The following is a 23,873-nucleotide window of genomic DNA, read 5'->3' on the forward strand; positions in this document are numbered from 1 at the left end:
TTATTTGTAATCATGTTATAAAGATAAGTCATTTGTTGGCTTAAGAAATTCCTTTTGCTTATTGAGAACTAGCCTCTTGGATGATATTACTAAGAATGATACTCTGCTGAATAAGATAATTTTCTAAGTTATTCACACAAATTCACGTAGGTTATCCAGTCTTGTATAAATTAGAGAAGACCTCTCTTTACACTAATGATATAATAACCAACTGTAAATGTAACTGTTATTCTCTGTGGCTTTTGCCAATCACTGGTTTTGATTGAAAATCCAACTCTCAAGGGTATGATACACAGCCACCAAGTAAACAGTTAACATTTTGGTTAAACCCTTATGCTTAGACATTTAGGTTTCCTATAAGGTAACTAAATCAAAGTACATGCTTTTCTTTCCAATTTTTTAAATATAAAAGTAAGAATATTTATGAATCATTATTTTATAAAATAGCACTTAGAACAAGTTTAAAGCTGTATAAATAACTAGGTAAAATGAAATCTAAATCGCAGTAATTTTTAACTGTTATCAGTTCTGTTACTCTGACCATGGTTCTTTGTCAAAACTTGAATAGAACACGTTTTCTAACTTGAATTGTGTTTTTTGGGGGCTTCTTCAAGGATTCAAGATCTTGACATAATTCTAGCCTTTATCAAAACTCTTTTATTTTTCATTATTTAAAAAAAATTACCCTAATCATTGCAGAAGAAAATGCAAGACTTTTTAATATTTACATAGTATTTAGCAGAAACATACTTTTTGTGATTCTGTTATCCCCTTTTTACTTTTGTCTCATTGGAAAGATGAAAACATGCAGTATGAGATCATAGTGATAAAATCGAAAGATTCTTTTGAAGGAAATCCATAGAATACAATATTCTTATTTTATAGATTAGGAAACTGAGTCCCAAATATATGAAGTCACCTTCCCAGGGGCAGATAAAAGATCAGAGGTAGGATGACCAGAGTCAAAGCTCTCTCCACATTATTCCAGCGGTGCTCATGCTCTTTTAATACTCATTGAATCAGAGTTCACAGGAGTCTCACTATTACCAACCCTAAGCTTTCTCCTTTCTATCTGATATCCAAAAGTTTGCATATGATTAACAGGGGCCTTTCTTCCTTTTCCACAAATCCCTCTTTGTTTTTGGCATTCACTAAATAAGACTATTCTGTTTCACAGGTTTTTTCACAACATGTAATGTAACTTTTTAGACATATAAATAAAAGCATAAAAAATATTTCAAAACAACTTTAACATTTGTTTTTATGCAAATTACTGTATTTGTTAATATTTACTTGTTCCCTGTAAGGGAACTAAAATCAAGCGACAACTTTGTTTTTTAAGTAAAATATGGGATAACTTGCATTACTGGATAATGTCTATCCACATCAGAGAACAACAGATAACAAATTCATTAATGAGGGACATGATTAAATATTCTTGGGTTTTTATAGCACATCACAAATTTATGAAGTGCTTCTTAAACATTCTCTCATTTTATCCCCTCTGAGTGAGTTAGTTTAAGTAATAATCCTCACATTTTGTAGCCTGGGAAACCCAGGTTAACCGTCAGTTACTCCTGAAGTTAAATGATAAGTAGGCAATCCAGGACTTCTGCTTTATACTATGCCATGTTGCCTTTCAAGCATGTTTTATGTTACTTATTTAGGAAGGCTCTACTTCCAGTTTCCAAGATAGTTGAGTAATCCCCAAGAGAGGTATTTTGCTTTTGATCTCCAGAATTACAGTAAGAAAAGAAGATGACACAACCATTGGAAGAGACTGACTCTCTCTTCTGGCCTTTTCCCTAAGTAATTTTAGCAGTTAAACTACCAACTGAGAGGTGCAGAAAATACAAATAATACTGTACTTATTATTTGTTGACTATTAGAAAAGACATCAGAGGAGCAAAATGAATCCTTAAATATTCTCTTTATATTGTTTTAATACCATTTCATTAGTGTTGCAAAAATTACACACAATTGAAAGAGTGTACTCTCCTTGATTAACTCCCGTTATGTTCCAGATAAGAGATGCTCATTTGAACTGAGATAAAATAAGGAGATTGCCTCTTGTCTAAATGTAGATCTGTTCTTGAGGATCCTCTGAAAGATAAGGAACATAAAAAGCTAAAACGTCAAGATTTTCTCTTAGAACACAGACCATTAGGTGTTAAAATCTAACAGGATAGATGAACTTTCAATTTATTTATTTATTTTAATTTTTTTTTAAGTTTTTATTTTCAAAACATGCATAGTTTTCAATAGTCACCCTTGCAAAACCTTGTGTTCCATTTTTTTTCCTTTTCCCCGACCCCCTCCCCCTAGACAGCAAATAATCCAATATGTGTTAAATATGTGAAATTCTACTACGCATATTTCCACAATTATCTTGCTGCAAAAGAAAAATCAGATCAAAAAGGAAAAAAAAAAGAGAAAGAAAACAAAATGCAAACAACAACAAAAAGAGTGAAAATGCTATGTTATGAACCACACTCATTCTCCGCAGTCCCCTCTCTGGATGGCTTTCTCTATCACAAAATCATTGGAATTGCCCTGAATCATCTCATTGTTGAAAAGAGCTAACTCCATCAGAATTAATATTGTGGAATAATAATGCTTTTGCTGTGTAAAATGTTCTCTTTGTTCTACTCACTTCACTTGGTATCAATTCATGTAAGTCTCTCCAGATCTCTCTGAAATCATCCTGCTGATTGTTTTTTATAGAACAATAGTATTCCATAAGCATGTTCAATATTAATAAAGCATTTCTGAACTGGAATAGTTGTAAATGAGGCACATTGCTTGGTGCTAAGGATGCAAAGATAGAAGTTCATAATTTCATGAACAGTTGTGGGCGTACTTAAATCTTATATCATATATTATTATATATTATATATATATTATTCTATATTATAGAATATTATTCTATAGAATATAGAATAATATTATATATATATAATATTTTATATATATATTAATTCTGCTTTTTGTCCCTTGGGCGTAAATGTCCCTGGTTATGTCCCATTGTCCTTCTCCCCTTCCCCCCATAAATCAAAGAAATGTTGTGGGTTTTGTTTTATATCTGGGTGGATAACTTTGCCTAGAGCACCAAGTCCTATGTCTCTGCCACAAGAGGGTGCTCATGCCCTGTGGTCATCAGTTCTGTGTGGGTATCTCAGGATTATGTGGGCAGGGCTGGAAGAAATCTCAGGTCTAGGCCTTTTCAAGTGAGGAAATAGAGGCTAAGGAACTCACAAGAGGTCACATGGGGAGTTAAGGCTGCAAACAAAACTGGAGCTTTGCTTCCAAAGCCAGAATCTTCTGTCTCTGATCAGCTCAGTACTGTTCAGGATGGTTTATATAACATGTAACTAGCAGTTGTCCAAGTCTTCCTTTATAGATCTTGTTATAACACTATTGAGAACAAAAAATAGGTTGGAAAAGCAGTCTTATGAAATACTTTGCATCCAAAAAATTTTTAAGCAAAACAGGCTTAATTCCTCTGGAATTAGAGCACAGTGGAGAAAGGCTTCTGCAGCTTCTGCCTATAGAACTGAGTCACTCTTGTGATCAGTTGATACTTTGCATGTTGTTGAGACTGGCCAGCTCTCAGCACCATTTCCCGATGATTCTGGGATATTGGTTTTAGGCTGGATGGTCTCCATAACATTGTATCTATGGGATACAAATGAAATAGGAATAGTATCCTAGTTCTACAATAGAGATAAACCTAACAAAAAGCAAGTGTTTCCTGAGTGACATCAGGCAATTAAAAAACAAAACAGAACAGATAGAACTAAGTCTTAGAGATAGGGTTCAAAGGAAACCCATGCTGAGATTAGTTGTCAAGGCCCCCAGGATAATACTTCCTGATTGAGTGACAGTAGACTATATACCTTTTTTTTTTTTTTAATAGGCTTCTGATTCCTGAAATTTAAATAAGAACTGGGAATTAACATACTTTATATAGCGAAGTATACTTGGCTTCTGAATTGGAAACTGAATAGTTTCTTGATACTTAATGTATTGATATATTAATTCTGCTTTGAATTCTGGTATCCCAATAAAAGCTAAGTTTCAATGGTATTATTAAAAAAAAAATGTAATGCAGAAATTTACAATTGGAATGTCTTTGTAAAATTTTGAGCTATTTGTTCCTGGGAAGTAGATGTAGAAAATTTTCAGGGTGCTGGATGAGAATTCACTGTACATCCTATTAGATGCATTCTAAGAAATTGTAATTTAATTTTTTGCCCCTTACTTTCTGTCTAGCTTTGTTTTGAGACTGAAATTTATAGAATATAGGTCCTTGACCAAAAGACCCTTACTACTTTCTTGTCACTTCCAGAAGAGACATAATTTATTTTCTGCTAGCTAATACTTTTTATAAATATACTTTCTGAGACTTTCTATCTCTTCACAATTACACAATCTAAATTTTAAACCAAAGTTTTTGAGTGAAGATCTAAGATCACAGTAAGAAAAGACATGTAATTTAGTTTACGACTTTAAAATTTTCTAAAGAACAAAGATTATCTGAAGTATTTTCTTTACATTGTCCATAATGAACCACCAAATATTAAAAAATTATATTGCTCTTAAAAGTTTTATATGAATGAGATTATATAACTTAATAGGTTCTCATTGAAATTTTCTATTTTTTATTTTAGATTTTTCGGACAAAGGGAAAAAATCATTTAGCCTTGAAGAGAAGTCCAAATCCTCGAAAAGAAGAGTTCACTATACAAAATTTACAAAAGGTAAGAATAAACAATTTGTTTCAGTGATGACGAGATATAATTATCTGAACATGACAGGGTTGTTATGAGTGGCTTGGAAAATCTATGACAAAGGGAGATGTGGTTCAGAGTACTACTACTCAGAAGAATCATAGGGAAATGGTGCTTCATGTTAGGAGCAGGCCAACCTTAACAGCATTCAGAGCATCATCTGATCAGAAGAGTGTCTGAGTTCTAGGGGCAGAAGCTTTAGAGGCCCTTCTCCATTGTCCTCTAATTCCAGAGCCAAGGCTTTTCTGCTCTTGGGGCAGCCAAAAAAGTGAGAGGACTAGGAAATGCATCATATTAGAAGCATCTGTCAAAGGAATTGGTGAAATGTAGCCTAGAAAAGAAAAAACTTAAGGGATGAAGGATAAAAATAGCCTTTTTAAGTCTTTGAAGGTAAGGTTAGGCTTTTTCTTCTGCATGTCCCCAGGGGATGGACATAAAAACACTGAAGTTGAAGAAGAGCCAGGTTTTATACATACCTAAAATGATTAAAACTAGATTGCTTTGTAAGGTAGTGGCTTCTCTATCACGGAGAGCTTTAGGTAGAGGATCACTGCGGGGACTGTTGCAGATGAGATTTCTGTTCTCCTAGGGGTTGATATCTCTTATACCATCTATGAATCTGATAGAATTTAAAAGTTTTTCTCTTAGTCTTTTAATTCAAGTGAGTTCTCACAATTCACAAAATAATTGAACATGAAAACGTAATGTCTTCCCATTTCATTCATTTAATTGTTTTTTAGAAGTGAATAACTTTACTGGATCAGTTCTAAAGGAACAAACAAGTCATGAAAACAGATGGGAAGACTTGTTCTAGATTGTTTCACATTGGCATTCTTTTGAACTTCCAAAGAATCCATATGTTCTACAGATAGATTACTCATAAATATTAATAAAGATTGGAAAATTACCCCAATACCTTTTATGAGGCAAATATGGTATTAATTGTATAATCAGATCAAAGTAACATTAAAAACACAAATTGTGGAACAGTTTTGTTGATGAATCTAGATCCAAAAATATTAAATAAAATATCACCCAATAGAGTAAAACCAATACATTATGAAGAAAATGATTCATTACAACCCAGAAAAGTTTATATCGGACATACAAGGCTGTTGATTTTCAATATAATAAAACATATATCCAAAAAATTTTTAAGGGTGATATCAATAGATGCAGAAGCATACATTCACCATAAAAATTACTAAGTGAATAGATAAAAAGAGATTTTGTCCTCAACAGATCTATAAGTATGTACCTTATATTAAAAGACAATATTTGTTGTTTTTTTTTTTTTGGTGGGGGGAAGTTGTTTGGAGGAGAATATTGTAAGAGTTCAGCTGGGTTGTTATCTTTCCTCTGTCATCTTGGCTCTACCTTTTCCTATTTAATAGAAAAAAATTTGTAATATACATTATTATTGATATCTTTTGTTTTTTCATCACTTTTTTCTCTGTATCCTTCTCTTATCCTTCCCAAAAGAAAAATTTTATAAAACTAACAGAACATTTCAAAAAAGTCTGATATTATATACAGTGTTCCATGCCCATGGTCATTCACCTCCTCAAAGAAAAGAGGAGGAGGTATCATCTTATATCTCTTCTTTGAGATCAAGCTTGGTCATTGTCATTTTGAATTTTGCAGTAATCACTTACATTTTCCAGAGTTCTTCCTCATTTTTCTTTACATGTATAATGACTTTAGATAAGTCATTTCTTAATTTTAAGTAGTGTTTTGTGGGGATAGTTTTCTATTATGGTGAAGAGAATTCTTTTTCTAAACCCCAGTAGTAATTTTGTTTTCAAATTTTCATACAATGCTACTACAGACATTCCCTGTCTTTTACCACAATGTGTTTTGGGGAACTTATAACATCCAAACCCGTGGTGATTACAAACACCCATCTTTTTTGCTCCCCATTTGTGCATCCAAACTGAATTCCTATACTTCACCACTAGATGGTAGCCCCACTTTGAGAAGTTGAAATCCTGGCTTTATGAAGAGCAGGAACTTCCTTCTGAAGTGGAAATAAACTGCAAAAACTAAGGCATGACTAGTGGTAACACATAGAAAGAAAAGTACCAGAAAAGGTGAGGAGAGGAGAAGCAAGGACTGTTGATGACATTTCCTTTATGTGATATCTGGGGAAATAGCTCTTTTAGAGAAGAGGTCAGCAGCCATCCATAGGGTAGACAAGTTCATCCAGAAGATGCCAAACCTCCTAAAGACCTAGAAAGCAGAGTTTTTGCTCCCAAAGTCCTTTATGCTACCAAATGGTTAATCATCAGAAATCAGGCTTATTATATCAGTAGAAATGACATTAGTGAAGAAACATTAATGTCTACTTTGTCATTGTATCCTAAGGACCATGGGACTTTTCCTTCTGACTTGCAGCTGAAATTTTCCATATGCTATTTGCTTTATTAAAATATGAACTCCTTTAGAACAGAGATTGTCTTCCTTTTCTATTTGTATCCCCAATACTTTGCACATAGTAAATACTTATTAAATCCCATTCAGTCATTTGGATAATTGCATAGTCTCATCAGTGCTGCTACTTCATGTTCAAGTGTGGATCATAACTGTTTCATAATTTTGAGATTGTTGGCTGCATCTTTCATTAAATCCATTGCTGATGATCTCTGAAAGTCCTTTTAATTTTGGTTGTGTAACTCTCAGACTGTCCATGTGTTACCTCCTTCTTTTAATATTTTAGCAGCCTATCTTCCTGAGAACCTTTATTTTTTTACTTTTACAAGCAGAATTCCCTTTTAATATGTGATTTTGGGCACCTCTTTATCAGAAACCTTTACAAAAGTTTCCAGTGCAGTTTCTCCAAGTTTTGGAATTTATAAATGTGGCCTAGAGAGTCCAATCCGGTCTTTGTCACTTTGTACCCGTGTGACCTTTTGGGCAAGTTGTTTTAACTTTTGGTTCGCTGGTTTCCTCATCTTTAAAATGAGGTCGTTGTACTGTCAGATGATCTTCAAGTTCCTTTCTAGTTTTGACATTCTTAGAATAATATCATGATCTGAACCTAGCAATGCCAGTGATTTGCTGTTTAATTTTAGACAAATCGCTTAATTTCTGTTGGCCTTGGTTTCCTAACTCTTAAAATGACTCACTAAGTTGAGATCATCTTTAAGGTCTCTTTAATTCTAACCTTGAAGGAAGATTTATCAAAAATGATCAGATTTTCATAAACATTTTATTTTTCAAGAATGTGAATTCTAAAAGTGTTTTTTCTGTTATCACTTCTGTGGGAGTAAATAACTTATCTTGCCCCATTGTTGGGTAAGATGGTAATTATCCCTACTTCACAGAAGAAGAAACTAGCAAAGGCCCAGAATACTGTGGAACAGTGGGAAAAAACTAACAAAACTTTATTCTGTTTTGCCTTAAGAAAATTAGTTTCTTGCATATGTATGTGTGTATACAGGATTTTCTATAACTACAGTTTATATCCCTTAATTTTTAACAATATTTTTCTAGTTACATGTAAAGTCAGTTTTCATCATTCACTTTTGTAAGACTTTGAGTTCCATTATTTTCCCCTCTCTTCCTCCCTTCTCAAGAAGACAAACAATCTCTTATAAGTTATACACGTACAATCATGTTAAGCATATTTCTACATTAGTCGTGTGGTCAAAAAAGAATCAGAACAAAAGGGGAAAACCACAAGAGAAAAAAACAACAAAAAATGAAAAGAGTATATTTCGAACTGCATTCAGATTCTTTTTTTGGATGTGGATAATATTTTCCATCATGGGTATTTGGGAATTTTCTATTATCATTGCATCGCTGAGGAGAGGTAAATCTCTAAAAGTTGATCATCATATAACTGTTACTTTATACAGTGTTCTCTTAGATCTGCTCACTTCATTCAGCATCAGTTCATATATGTCTTTCCAGGTTTTTCTGGAGTCTGCTTCCTCATCATTTTTAATAGCACCATAGTAATCCATTACATTTCTATAACACAACTTGTTCAGCCATTCCCCAATTGATGGCATCCTCTTGATTTCTAATTCTTTGCCATCAAAAAGCTGCTATAAATAATTTTGTATGTGTGAGTGCTTTTCCCTTTTTTAATGTATCTGTGAGATACAGACCTAGTAGTGATATTAATGAATCAAAGGTATGCACAATTTGATTATACGTGGGCATCCAGTTTCTTTTTTTGGGGGGGGGTGGGGGGGATCCAGTTTCAATTCTAAATCGCTTTCCAGAATAGTTGGATCACTTTACAACTCCATCAACAGTGCTTTGGTGGTCCAATTTTCCCACATCCCCTCCAGCATTTAGTATTTTCTTTCTCTGTCATATTAGCCAATTTGATAAGTGTGAGGTAGTACATCAGAGTTGTTTTAATTTGCATTTCTTTAATCAATAGTAATTTAGAGCATTTTTAATATGATTATGAGTAGCTTTGAAAATTTCCTGTTTGTAATCTTTGACCATTTACCACTTGGAAAATGACTTGTATTCTTATAAATTTGACTCAGTTCTATATATATTTTAGAAATGAGGCCTTTATCTGAAACACGGGCTTTCTGCTTTCTAATCTTAGTTGCATTTGTCTTGTTTGCATATTTTTTTAAATTTAATGTAATCAAAATTATCTGTTTTGCATTTCATTTTTTAATATTCTCTTTCTCTTGTTTAGTCATAAATTCTTCTCTTCTCCAGAGATTTACAAGTAAACTATTCCTTGCTGTCCTAATTTATGATATCATTCTTTACATCTAAATCATGTACTCTGTTTTGACTTTATCTTGGTATACAGTATAAAATCTTATTCTATGTCTAGTTTCTGCCATACTGTTTTCTAGTTTTCCCAGCAGTTTTTGTCAATTAGTGAGTTCTTTTCCCAGCAGCTGGAATCTTTGGGTTACCAAACAGTAAATTACTATAGTTATTGACTGCTGTGTCTTGTGTACCTAACCTATTTTACTGATCCATCACTATTTCTTAGCCAATACCAAATGGTTTTGAGTATTGGTGTTTTAAAATGTAGTTTTAGAATTAGTCTTTAATTTTTAAATGCCATTTTAAATACCCTTCGGGTTTATTTGAAACAAATTGTTTACTTAGGTAGGTGGGTTTTTTGTTTTGTTTTGTCGAGGCAATGGAGTTAAGTAATTTACTCATGGTTACACAGCCAATAAGTATCTAAGATTGGATTTGAACTTAGGTCTTCCTGACTCAAGTGTCAGCATTCTATTGTGTCACTTAGCTGCCTATCTCGTTTATTTTTTCTTTTATAAGTAACTCATTTCACATCTTTAAACCTCAAAGTGGAAATAAACGTTCTTTTTTCTTTTTTTTTCTTTCTTTTTCTTTTTCTTTTTTTTTTTTTTTTAAGTTGAGGAACCTATTCTGTGCCTTTGGCTATCCAGTGACAGAAAAACTTGATTTGGAGAGAGTTGGAAGCTATAGAAAGAGAGGTTTTTGATGTATCTGTTAATGAATTCAGAATGACAATTAATTTTTGCTCTACTTTATTGCAACAATTCATTGCTTCTGAAAAAAGGAAACTAGGTTGATTACATAGCCTGCTAGTCCAGAAATGCAAGGTAATGGTGGTGTAGTACAGAGAGCACTGGCTTATCCTGCTTCTGAAGCTTAATATCAATATGACCAAGGGCAAATCATTTAACCTACTTATTTCTGATTTCCTCAGTTGTGAAATAAAGGATTAGATCAGTGTTGTTAAATTCAAATACAAATGAGCTATATGTATATTGCAGGCTGCATATGGGCTTAGTTTTAAAAGGTAATGTTATCTGTTTTATTATATTTTTCAATTTGTTAAATATTTCCCAATTACATTTAATCTGATTCAGGGCACATTCAGAATTTATGAGGGCCAACAATGGCAGCATGTTTGACACCCTTGGGTTAAGCTGGATAGCTACAGAGATTGCTTCTGTCTCTAGATCTTTGACCCGTGATTTTTAAATTTTTATAGCAATATGATTCCTGTCCCTTGTTTGAGTATAAATTTCACCTTACCTAATTTTTTTGATACTTGATTTTTCAGTTATAACATTGCAGATTGTAATTAACTAATTTTAAAAATAACATAAACTATCTCATTTTTGAGAAAGCTTGTTTTGTGTACCTTACGAGTGGATGAACTTGGAGTAAAGGAATTCTTGATATAAATCCTGCCTCCTATATTGCCTAACAACATATACTTATATATGTTCTTATATACCTCCTTCACAGGCTTGTTGTGGGCTCAAATGAGGTAATATAATTACTTTGCATTGTAGAAATTTTAGTTTACATTGCTATCTTCATCATCTTTTAGGAAGCCCATCTTTTGGTCCCAAATTATATTGACTGATCTTATTATTCTTATTCTTATTATATCTTATTATTGTTGATGTGCTGGTTTTTAACGATAGCATTTTAATATAACATTTATTTTCCTTTGTCATAGCAATCCTGTCCTTTGCTTATTTTCTCAAAATATAGTAATAAGTATCTCAATTATTCACATTATTGAAAAATACTTCAGTATTCAGGTTCTACTTGAATTTTCTAGATAATTAAAGCTTGTCTAAGTGCCAAACTTTTAAAAATATATATCATTTTTATCACTTTTAATTGTTTTTCTGAAATACACCTTTTTTGGATTTCTTTTCTAAAAATCTGTTATTGATGCCTTTTTAAACATAATTTAAATTTCTTTCCTTCTCTTCCCCTCTCTTTCCCTTTTTCTTTCTTTTCCTTCTTCCTGCCCTCCCTTCTTGACTTCCTTCCAATTTTTTCTCCCTGCTTTATTTATTTATTTAGGATTTTTTTTTTAAACTAGGTGAAAGAGGAGAATCTTTGCCTCAGTTGCTACCTGGTCTCAATCACTAAATGGGTGTGGCTTCAGGCAAACTGAGACTTGTAGAAAACCTTAGTTTAAAAAGACCACTTAAAAGACTCTTTTTTTTTTTTTTTTTTTTTTTCTTTTTAATAACTTTTTGTTGCCAGAACCCATGCCAGGGTAATTTTTTACAACATTATCCCTTGCACTCACTTCTGTTCCGATTTTTCTCCTCCCTCCCTCCACCCCCTCCAACAGATGGCAAGCAGTCTGATACATGTTAAAGAGGTTACAGTATATCTTAGATAAAATATATGTGTGCAGAACTGAACAGTTCTCTTGTTGCTCAGGGAGAATTGGATTCAGAAGGTATAAATAACCCGAGAGGAAAAACAAAAATGCAAGCAGTTTATATTCATTTCCCAGTGTTCTTTCTTTGGGTGTAGCTGCTTCTGTCCATCCTTGATCAATTGAAACTGAGTTAGATCTTCTCTTTGTTGAAGAAATCCACTTCCATCAGAATACATCCTCATACAGTATCGTTGTTGAAGTATATAATGATCTCCTGGTTCTGCTCATTTCACTCAGCATTAAAAGACTCTTAAAAAGATTTGGTAACACAACATTTCAGGAGTCAAAAGAGATAGACTTATAACCAAGAATATCCAGCAGAACTGAGGCTAATTCTAGAAGGGGGAAAAATGTACCTTTAATGGAACATAGACCTTTCAAGTATTTCTGACAAAAAGACTTAGAAAGGAACTTGGAAATACAAAGTCAAAAACCAAAGAAGCTAAGAAAGATTAATTTATTTGAATAGTTAGAAAGTGTTGTATGATGCTGTAGTATTAACATCTAAGTCCAGCTTCAGTCTCTTATTAACTGTGTGACCCTGGGCAAGTCATTTAGCCTCAGTTTCCTCATCTATAAAATAGGAATAATAATAATAGCTGCTTCCCAAGGTGGTTATAAGGATAAAATGAAATCATATTTGTAAAGTGCTTTGTAAACTAAGTGCTATGTAAATGCTATCCATTAATAATAATAAAACTATCGAACAATAATAGAAATCGAAAGAAGTGTCCTTAGTCTTTAAAGTATATTGAAGGAGTTAAATTAAAAAATAAGGAATAAGTTAAATAAGAAAAAGAGAACCTGGGTAGGGATGGATTGGTTCTGTTCAGAGAGTTTTGGAGAAGGAAAGAGAAAGGAGAATAAGAGGAAGAATAAATTAGTATAGAAGGAGAAAGAAAGGTATTTCTCATAATTGGAGTTCATGAGAAAGGTATACAGACATGAAAGAAGAAGAGAATAGACATCAGATGAATTTCACTCATTTAAGATGGACAAAAGAGGTTGAATGCATAAATACACATGAATGTAATGGGATACTACATTGTAAGAAATGATGAAAGATAATTTAAAAGAATCCTGGGTAATTTGAACTGATGCAAAATGGAGCAAAACCAAGAGAACAGTTTATACAAGAACAATAAAAATTGTGAAGAAAAATGAAAGGCTTTTAAAGAACTCTAACCAATTCATTGACTGGTCATGTCTCCAAAAGATCTGTAATGAAGCATGTTATTTACCTCCTCGCAGAAAGGTGATAGATTCAAGGTATAGGAAGAGACATACATTTTAGACATAGCCATAATATGTATTTATTTTGCTTTAATATAATTATTTGGTAGAGGTTTTTTTTCTCTTTTTCTTTTTAATTGGGGAGTGTATGGGGGTAATAATAATTTCCTCAAAGAGCCACTGAAAAATTTTTTAATATGTAGAAGAGAATACAGAAAATTCAGAAGGAAGCACAGATGGGCAAAAGTTTTGAAAGAAATATGGGGAACTAGATACTTTTTTTAAGGTAATCCGAATGAAAAGGTGATTCATAGTTTCATATACAATTTGTGTTCTGATGTATATTTACATATGAATATATGTGTATGTTTTATATATATGGAAATGGCTCCTTTTTCACTGGGCCTAGGTACTGAATATAAAATTGAAAGATCATTTAATTGTTTCCTGCATTCAGATTTAAAAGTTTTCTTTTAGTCTTGTGCTTATTTCATAATCACTATGCTTTTACTTTTTGAGTTTTTGCCATCTCTAGATCTAACATAACTATTTGATAAAAAAAAAAATTTTTTTTTGAGTTTACCTTGCATTTCATCTGCAAACCATACTTTGTAACAAAAATTAAAAGAAAGGAGGTGTGAGGGTAGTTGTTCATTAAAATTGGCCAGTATATCATTTGTGTCTGACATCATTTTGAATATGATATACTTATAGTTCCCTAACCCTTAAGTAAATGAAGGAGTTACATATTCTCAACCTTAATCCAGGACTAATCATGGTTATTATATAAAACTGTGTTTAGTTTAATTATTCTTTATTTTTATATTTTTCTGGATATGAATATTGTTTACCTAGTTTTGCTTACTTCACTCTTTCAGTTCATATATGTCTATCCATGCTTCTTTGAATTCTTGCTAAATTAATTTTGTTGTTGTTTTTTAATATCTTTTCTATGAAAGAAAAAAGGTAAATCTTTAATACTGTTTCATTTCTTTCAACAAGCCATCTTTATTTTAAGAGTTTCATAAGGTGCATTTGTTGATTGGTTAAAAACAAATGAAATTCATTATGTTGCTTTTTTAGGAAAGGATCTTTCTTCTCGGAGTAAAACAGATCTGGATTGCATTTTTGGGAAAAGGAAAAAGAGTGATGTTTCTAAGGTAATTGTAATTGCACTAAGTGTAACTGGATAGTCTATAGTCCCTTAGAATTTGATTATCAACTTTCCCTGTACATGTATTTTCATTTTCTGTTCCTGATCTGAGGGCCCAGATGGATAAAGAAATTTTTATACTCAAGCCTCTTTTTTAGGAAAGGTTCTTTCCAGTTATTACATGTTGTATTCATCATCATCTTCTTCCTTGGTAAGTATATATTATCTTCCTGAAAATATTCCTGTAATGTGAGTCTCCTTCTGGGTTTCATTGAAACCCATAGAGGAATTCTTGCTTTTGATAGTCAGAATGGGAAGAACATCTATCCCAACTACATATAGTCCCATAACACTGCAGTAACATTTCCACTTGTTTTATCAAGGCTGCAAACCATTTTTTGGAAAAGATCATGGCCACAAATTTTATTCTACCTATGTAGGAAAAGGCCCTTCCTATAGTCCTAGCCAGTGCATTTCTATATAGATCTGTATAGAATGTATGAATTTTGTAAAGTTTGGGATCTAATTGCTTCAGGGATCCTTAGGGAATTTAAAGAGTTTATTTTCTTCCCGTCTTTGGTGTTGAAAGTGTTATTAGTTGTCTGAGGTTTGCCTACATTATAAGACTGAGATAACCAAGCTACATCCCAAGTAGCATCCTTAACTTTCATGGAAGATAAAGTCCAGTATGTAATGCTGTTGTTCCTTCATTGAGTCTTAGCAGATACTTTTGATACTCTTTAAGACCAAAACACAGAATGATTATGTTTGCTTGATTTTCATATCCTTATACTTTTAGTAGAGGAAGATAAGCTGACAAAGATATGAAGTGTTTTTTGTTTGTTTTCAAGTCCTTCTTGATCCTATAGTTGATGATATTTTAAGTGATTTGGAGCTAAGAAAAGGAAGTCTTGATGAGTTTTGCAGTCTAATCATCCTTCTCATCATGTCTTTACAATCCATAAAGATAACAAATGAAGTTAGTATTATTGGTTTTAGATCTGTTACAAAGTCAGAGGAGTATGTGTTGATTATTTTCTATTTATCCTGTATATAGCTATCTTTCTATGTATTTGTATATCATGTCTGTTAGATTGTAAGCTCCTCAAGAGTAGGGACAGTCTTTTGCCTCTTTTTGTATCCCTAAGGCAAAACACAGTATCTTACATATAATAGATGCTTAATAAATTGCTCTTGAGTATAATAGTAATAAATCCACTCAGTTGTAAGCTCCTTATAGGCAGGGACTATATTCTCTCCCTTCTCTTCCCCAGTCTTTCTCTGGTTCTGATTTAATTATTCCAGTATTTTTGGACCTGATTTGGGATTTCATTGGTATAAGGAACTGTCTTATAAAGTGAAGCAACTCCCTTTTTAAATGCAAATCTGTAACTAGCATGTAGTTTATTGTCTTAAAGGGCTATCCAGGGGCATTGAAACAATAAGTGATGAGTTTAGGGCTGAAAAATTAGTATTTGTCAGAGGTAAGACTTGAAACTGGGTCTTCCTGACTGAAGAATAGCTCTCTGTTCACCCTGATGGGAACTGCACCAGCACCACCTCATTTTCTCTCTAATCTTATACACAGTAGGCCTTAAATAAATATTGTTTTTTTTTTTTCCCATTAAAGAACTCCTACATTTTGAAAATACTTTACTTGATCAATAATATCTGCTAAGGCAGCTATATGATACAGTGGGTGAAACACTAGACCTAGAGGCAGAGAATTCAAATCCAGCCCTAGATGCTTGTTAGCTGTGTGACTCTGGACAAGTCATCTAACCTTTGTCTGCTCTAAGCACTGAAGATCAATTGTGATAATATTGGTAAGGTTTTAGTATATTTTATAGATCAGTGAACATTTATTAAGCATCCACAATATGCATAAGGCTGATATACAGATACAAAAAGAGGCCAAAAAACAGTCCCGACCCTTAAGGAACTTAGAAGTTAATGGGAAAGACTATAAGTAAACAAATCCATACAAACAAGCTATATATTAGATTGGAGATAATTAACAGAGGGAAGGTACTGGAATTAAGACAGATTAGGAAAAGCTTTTGTAGAAGGCAGGATTTTAGTTGAGATTTAATGGAAGCTAGGGAGGTCAGTAGTTGAAGCAAAAAAGGAAAAGTATTTCAGGTATGGGAGACAGCCAGAGAAAAATCCTGAAGCTGAGATAGGATGTCTTCTTGATGGAGGCCAGTGTCCCAGTATCAAAGAGTACATGGTGGGTGAGGAAAGTATAAGAAGATTAGAAAGGTAGGAGGGACTAGATCATGAAGGACTTTGAATGCATAAGAAAGAGAATATTTTGCTTTTGTTCTTGGAAGCTTTAGGTGATAGAGTCAGAAATGTGTTTTAGGAAAATTGCTTTTGTGACTAAGTGGATGATGGATTGAATTGGGGCAGAGACATGAGGCAAATGCAGCCACTAGCACTCGTATTACAGTTGTCCAGGGTGAGATGATGAGAGTCTGCACCAGAGATGGCTGTATCAGAGGAGAGAAGGGCACTTAGTCCCAAAAGGTTGGCATATATGCTTCTTTTCTGCCTTCCCCTAAATTGAACTAGGCCTTCAAAAACTTCAGATGTTGACTCTTATAAAATACTCATAACCTTAGATCTAGCCAAAGAAAGTCTTATCCATGACAGAGCTGAGATTAAAAAAACAGAAATGAAATCGAGTGTACTTTTTTACTTAACCACCCTTTAATTTAGAGACAAGACAGCCACACATGTACATTAAGGCAACAGTATGGACCAGACAGTAAATGACCAAGTGCATCATAATATAATATAAGCTAAAATTGTTGAAGTCTTTGTTCTCCTTCTCTCTCTCTCTCTCACTCTCTCATGTACACACACACAAACACACACAGACAATTATATACATACATATACTCTATATTATCCAATGAAATTATATATACATATAAAATAAGACAGTTCAGCAAAGAATAAATGTAATGTTCTTAGTAAGTCCATTAAGCTTATTAAAGATTCTACTTGCAAAGTCAAGACCCTGGGGTACAAAGATATTTTTTTTTTTCTTTTATGTATAGGAGTTTTAATCTTATATCTGTATTATGTAACTCGGTCCCTTTCACAGAGCACCCTTAATAAAAAAAAAAAAAGAAGACAATATATTATAGCTGCAGTTTGTTCTTGAATAAACATCATAAAAGCTCAGGAGTAAAAAAGATAGAGGTATTCAGGTGACTTCTAAAAGTTTCCTAGTCATGATGATACCTCACTTGATCTCTGGGGAAATATATAAAGATTCTAAAAGGCTAAAATGTAGAGGGAGTACATTCTACGCCTAGATACTAACTTAGGTAAATACATGAGGGTGAGAAATAAAATGTTGAATTAGGGAGTAGTGAGCTATCTGGTTTTGGCTGGAACGTAGACTTTAAAAAGGTTATTTGTGTGAAGCAAGACTGAATAGATGCATTAGAACTGATTGTGATAGACCTTAAATGCCTGACTAATGAGTTTTTTGTTTTTTTTTTTTTTCCTTAGGACAGTAGGGAATCACTGAAGAAATTTGAACAGGAAAGTGATATAGTTAAACCAGTGCCTTAGGAAAATTATATTGGTAACTGCAGAGAATGGACTGAAGAAAAAGAGAGTAGAAATAGAAAATTAAGACAGGAGATGGTAACCCAAACTGAAGTAGTGATAATATGGGTAGAAAGAAGGGGACAGATAGGAAAGAAATTATGGAAATAGATTCTGTAGATCTTAGCAAAGAAAGAAGAAACAGATGAATTAAAAAAAAAAAAAAGTCACAGACCTAAGGTAGAATAATGATATAATAGACTGAAGGTCTAAAGTTATTCAGAAATCTGTCAGAGCTCACTCTCCTCTTAACTAAAAGCAGAGCAACCAGTTGCTTCTGACTTCTTTCATCCATAATTTCTTCCTTCAAAAGGTGAAATTACTAACAAGGTAAAATTCTGTATCTAATTCTTACAAACAAGAAAAAATGGATTGATTAGTAAAGTGAAAAATGATGGGAAACTGGGGGATGTGACTACTTTCTCCTAGATTTTGTAATAGAGGACAGAAAAGCGAGGTTCAGTTATGACATGATCCCTAAATTTTGGGAAAAAACATTGCAAAGTCTTTGGAGAAAGAATGGGTAGAAAATCCTGTTAATTAAAATTGATTAGGGAAATAGCTGAAGAGGGAATAAGAAACTCAAGAATGAAGTTTTGAAGACAAAAATGGAAATAATTTTTAATAAGGAGAGAAAAAAGAAGTTGTAAAAGAGAACAGTGTAGGCGCACAGAAAACTCACTAGCAGATTTATATTTTTAAAAGATTTGTATAGAAGTTGAAAGCAAGGATAGATAACAAGATAAATACAGAAGCATACTGTAGTACTTTTAAGAATAGCATGAGGAGTGCTAACTCCTCATTAAAGAAAATGGAACTAAGCAAAGGAAGCAGTAATTATAAAAAGCATGGCTTCAGCATGAACAATTCATGTCATATGGGAAGGTGTTCCAAAGTAGTAAATTAAAGCAGTACTATGTGTAACTATTATAGTTTGCCAAATTTCTTATTTTAATTCTTAATGAAAAGATAAGATATGGACTAAATGGATTACTTTAGAACTGGGTTCCATTCACATCCACAAAGAACACAGATACTAAAAATGATCAGAGACAAGTGTATATGAGGGGAAAAGAGTAAAAGAAAAATGCAGGAAGATTAGAGATGTGCAGAAGGATCTATTTGGGACTTTAGAAAAAAGAAAGCATTGGACTGTATCAGATGCAGCTTGGCTGGAGAGACTAGTGAATTTGGAATGAGAGGATTTGACGAATTTGTATTGTTGCTTATTAGCTGTCTGACTTTGGGCAAATCACAACCTCTGGGCATTGGCTTTTCCATTTTTAAAACGAGTAATTTGGTCTAAATGATGTCCAAAGTCATCCCTAGTTCCAAATGCTGTTAACATACAGTAAATTTAAATAGTTTAAAATAAGACCAATTTTATGGGTGGTGGAATAACTAAGTAAGCCATAAAGTTTATTTCTCATGATTTTTTTTTTTTAATAGAAATGAGGAAAAGATAGCCAATAAGGTTAGAGTACCCAAAAATAGTTTGACTTTTTTGTTTAAAGCCAGTGCATTTCAATTATTTGCCCACAGATACAAGATGGATATTATATATAGCTCCAATATGGTTTACAGACATGTAAAATTTCACTAATAGTATGCTTGTAAAATATGAATACATTACTGTATAGCAATTGCTTGTTTATTTAGCATGGTAGTGATATGACATATAAATGAATTTTATAAATCACTTTCTCTTTATGAACTAGAACTTTAAAAAATGTAAGCATCTGTTTTTTTTTGTTTTTGTTTTTGTTTTTGTTTTTGTTTTTTGTTAAACAGATGCTCCTAAATAGAACTCAAGTTTTTTCTTAAAATACTTTTGGGTTATGGGGATTTTCCTATCCTTAGTTTGATTTTATCTGATCCTACATAAATAGTTTCTTTTTTTTTTTTTTTTTTTTTTGTATTACAAGTTTATTTTATTTGCAATTCATGGAACAGAGCAAGCATTTCCATAACACAGTACAATAAAAAAGGTGATTATACATGAAACTGAAAATCAACCATGTACAACTCGCTGTTTCATTCAAATATACAACAGTCATACAAAACATATTTCCATATGTCATGTGAAAAAAGAAACTAGACAAAAATGGGGGGAGAGGTAAAAAAATGTTCTGATTTGCATTCAGACTCTAGTTCTTTCTCTGGAGGTAGATAGCATTTTTTTGTCATGAGATTTTTGATATTTTCTTGAATCATTGTATTGCTGGAAATAGCTACATCATTCATAGCTGATCGTCACATAGTATTGTTGCTTCTGTGTACATTGTTCTTCTGGCTCTGCTCAATTCACTTTGCATCAGTTCATGTAATTCTTTCCAGGTTTTTCAGAAATCATCCTGCTTGTCATTTCTTATAACACAATGGTATTCCATTATATTTACATACCACAATTTGTTCAATTATTCCACAGTTAAATTCTGAAAATTTGGTAAAATTAAAGAGCCAAAATAACAGTTTGGAAACTGTGGCTACCTTGTTGGATAGGGAGGGGAAAGACTTTCTTAAACATACCTAATTAAAGTCCACCATTCAAAATATATAGGGAAATTACACAGTTTGTAGAACCTGCATTCTTCTTAATAGATAAATGTTCATATCAAATGATTTCTTCTTCTTTAAAAGAAGAAATCCAAACTTTTAGCAACCATCAGGTAAGTGTTAAAGATCACTATTATTAAAAGAAATGAATACAGATTAAAACAAGGTTTTATTCCTATCCATTATATTGGCAAAGATGATAGAAAATGGAAATATAGTCAGAATATTAACATACTGATGGTAGATTGGCAAATTGGTCAAATTGTTTCTGGGAAACAATTTTAAATTATGCAAAAGAAGTTAACTGAACTGTTTATATCTTTTGACCAGGTGATTTTACTGTTGGGCATATTGTTGATTATAAAAAGAAAAGTTAAGCTATTAGAAGAAATATTTATAGAAGTATTTTTGTAACAATAAAAAACTGGAAGCAAAGTAGATGCTTCTTGATTGAGGGATGAGTGAATGAATTATAGTATATTAATATAATCAAATGTTATTATTTCATAAGTAACTAATACAAATTGATATGAAGCAAAGAAAGCAAATCTAAAAGACTAATGTAACTGAAAACAGTGTTTAAAAAATTAGAAATAGATTAAATGATAAATTTGTAGAGCACTTATATATATACATATATATACACATTATATAGAACACTTAAATATATACATTATTTCATCTGATTCTTGATATTATCATCCCCTTTTGCTGTGGAAGAAACTAAGGTTCATAGAGGTATAGTTATTTACCCAAGGTCTCATAGTTAGTAGTCAGGGCCAGATGCAAACCTAGATTTTCTTAATTCCAAACACAATCTTCTTTGCCATAGTATTTCCAGTCTTGGTCTCCAGGGACCAATGATTTCCTCAGTGAGTTTGAGGAATGCTTGGTGTATTCACTGTCTGATGTAATCTCTCCCTCAGTTGTTAGTGTGTTTGATACAACGGAAGGATCTTGGGAAGGAACTAGAAAAAGAAACAAAAGGCCAGTTGTAGCTTCAAAAGTGATAAGTATGACAGAGACAGAGTTTGACTAAAGCAATTTAACTGACTCCTGCCTTCATCTGATAACCATCCTCTCATTTGGGCCTATTAGTTTCTCCTATTTATCCATTTTTCTCCTCTTATTTTCTTCTCAGTTTTCTTTCTTAGCTATCTTTTTTCCCCTTCCCACTACTATCATTCTCTTTCCTTGTTCTGTTCTTTTTATTTTTTGTGTGTCAGTCTTTAATTATATGTGAAATAAGGCTTTTGCTTATTGCATTTATTAATTTTGGTTTATTTCCCTGTTCTTTTGAAAAATTAGTTGATTATTGTAATATTTCTTTAGGAAAAATTTCCTATTATTACTTTTGATTTGTGTAGAGGCATTTTTTCTGGGTATCAGTGGTCCTCATTAGGAAAAAATAATAAGGTATATTTGAATTATTGAGACAAACTAATAGACTAAAAGGAAGCTCAACTATTCAATTCATTTTTATCTAGCTGACTTGTCAAGTATTAGTAAGAAGTGCTATTTCTATTTATGTGCTTAATTGTGAAATGCATTAGGAATTTTTGGGTGTCTGAGCATCCTTACAACAAAGACCTATTTACTTCAAGGCAACAAAGTTGTATTTTTCCTTTGTCTCGAGATGCCTCATATCTTCCAGATTATTATCCTTCATAAAAGTCTGCATTAAAGCCCCCTTTTTATAATTTCTTGTGCCTTTAAAATGTTGTGATTCTCTCTATGAAGCCATTCTCAACCACTGTGGCACACATTCATTTTTTCTGATTCCTACAGCATTTATGATCTGTACTGCACCAGTTAGCACTTGATTACATATTGCCTTGCTGCTATTTGTTTATTCCAGAAACCATTGCATTGGGAACATTGAAACAATGCTATTATATTGACAGTAGGCAGTATTCATAAGAATGATAAAAGATGTAAGCTATAGGCAGTCCTTCACTGTGTCTTGCTTTAGGCAGTGGATGTACTCCTGAAAAGTAACATATAAATTGAATTTCTATAAATCTAACCATGTTTAAAGAAAGCCTACAATAAATCCTTCTTTAAAACAAACAACCCTTTTGAAAAGGAAAGCCACTTTCTAGTTTATCTCGTATAAATCTGAATTGTCCATATATCGGGTTTCCTTAAATTCAATTCTACCTATAACACCCCCCAAGATAATTGTTTTTAAGAAATCTTTTGGTATTAGTTATAGCAAGACATTACAGCGCGCGAAGGGAAGTGGGTCTTTTAAACAGATTAATTTGAAAGAAATTCTTTTGGCTTCTATTCTCTTTTGGAAAGGATATGGCTTAGCTTTTATATTCCCTTGACCTCTCGTAGCAACATTGAAATCCTTCCAAGCTTTCCTGTACATTGCTCATAGTAATGATAGTGGATGCTGGCCTGAATTGACATTACATTTTTCATTGCCAAGGTACAGTTTATTGCTAGCAGTCAAATGATTTCATGTCTTAAGAATTTCTGAAACTGTGGGAGTCTAGGATGTTGAAACAGCAACACCTGTGGGTACTTCTGTATTTAAGGTTGCTTTTGTTATTGACTGTATCATCTACATCTGGTTTTCAAGAAGCCTTAGAAGTGGATTGCATATGTTTCCTTGGCAAAAACTCTTATTTCATGTTTAGCTACTTGCTGCTTAATTCCACAGCTTCTGATTGTGTTTCTGCTTTTCAAATGTATTAATATGACATGATGAAATAAACTCATTGATTTCTGTCAGAGAAATTGTAATACTTTGAAAATCATCTCCCTACTGAGAATACCAAAGCAGTTAGCTGTTAATCTGATAATAGAAGAGAGATTTGGTCAGATTTGTCATACTTGCTGACTGTTACCCACTTTTGGTGATTTGCTTGGGGCAAAAATGATAATGCCAGAAGGGCATTCTTGGACAAGAAAGTATGCTCATATTTTGATCATTGCTGTTGGCTGAAAGCAAGTGCTCCAAAATACAGGCATATATAGAAATCCTATAAAGATGATGTTCAACAAGATTCGGATTTCTGAACTGTATAGAAAAAAGGAAAAACTTCTAATCAGAACTTATGAGAATGTATTTGTTTGAAGTATTGTAAGTATAATCTGAAGGACTTTATGTTAGAAGATTAGGGTTGAATCTATGTAACCAATTACATGTACTCACCAAGTTAGATATCATTAGAAAGTACCTCCAATGCAAAAAAACCCCAAACAACCCCCCCCCCCAAAAAAAAAAAAAACAAACAGTGAGGAAACTACAAGCAGTCCTTCACTGTATCTTACTTTAGGTGGAAGATGTGTTACTGAGACATATAAATGGATTAATTATATCTAACCATGT

The 23,873-nt window shown here is 32.7% G+C and overlaps 1 protein-coding gene across 2 annotated transcripts in view; it reads left to right on the forward strand.

Annotated features, from left to right (window-relative positions):
• PINX1 (PIN2 (TERF1) interacting telomerase inhibitor 1) overlaps positions 1–23,873 on the forward strand; it is a 98,070-nt gene that overhangs the window by 17,454 nt on the left and 56,743 nt on the right. For both annotated transcript variants that reach the window (XM_031950905.1, XM_031950906.1), the window contains exons 5-6: positions 4,671–4,760; positions 14,281–14,357. In XM_031950905.1, the coding sequence (XP_031806765.1) occupies positions 4,671–4,760; positions 14,281–14,357 (167 nt within the window). The remainder of the gene's footprint in view (positions 1–4,670; positions 4,761–14,280; positions 14,358–23,873) is intronic.

The sequence above is a fragment of the Sarcophilus harrisii genome, chromosome 2 (assembly GCF_902635505.1).
Source record: "Sarcophilus harrisii chromosome 2, mSarHar1.11, whole genome shotgun sequence".
NCBI classification, from domain to species: domain Eukaryota; kingdom Metazoa; phylum Chordata; class Mammalia; order Dasyuromorphia; family Dasyuridae; genus Sarcophilus; species Sarcophilus harrisii.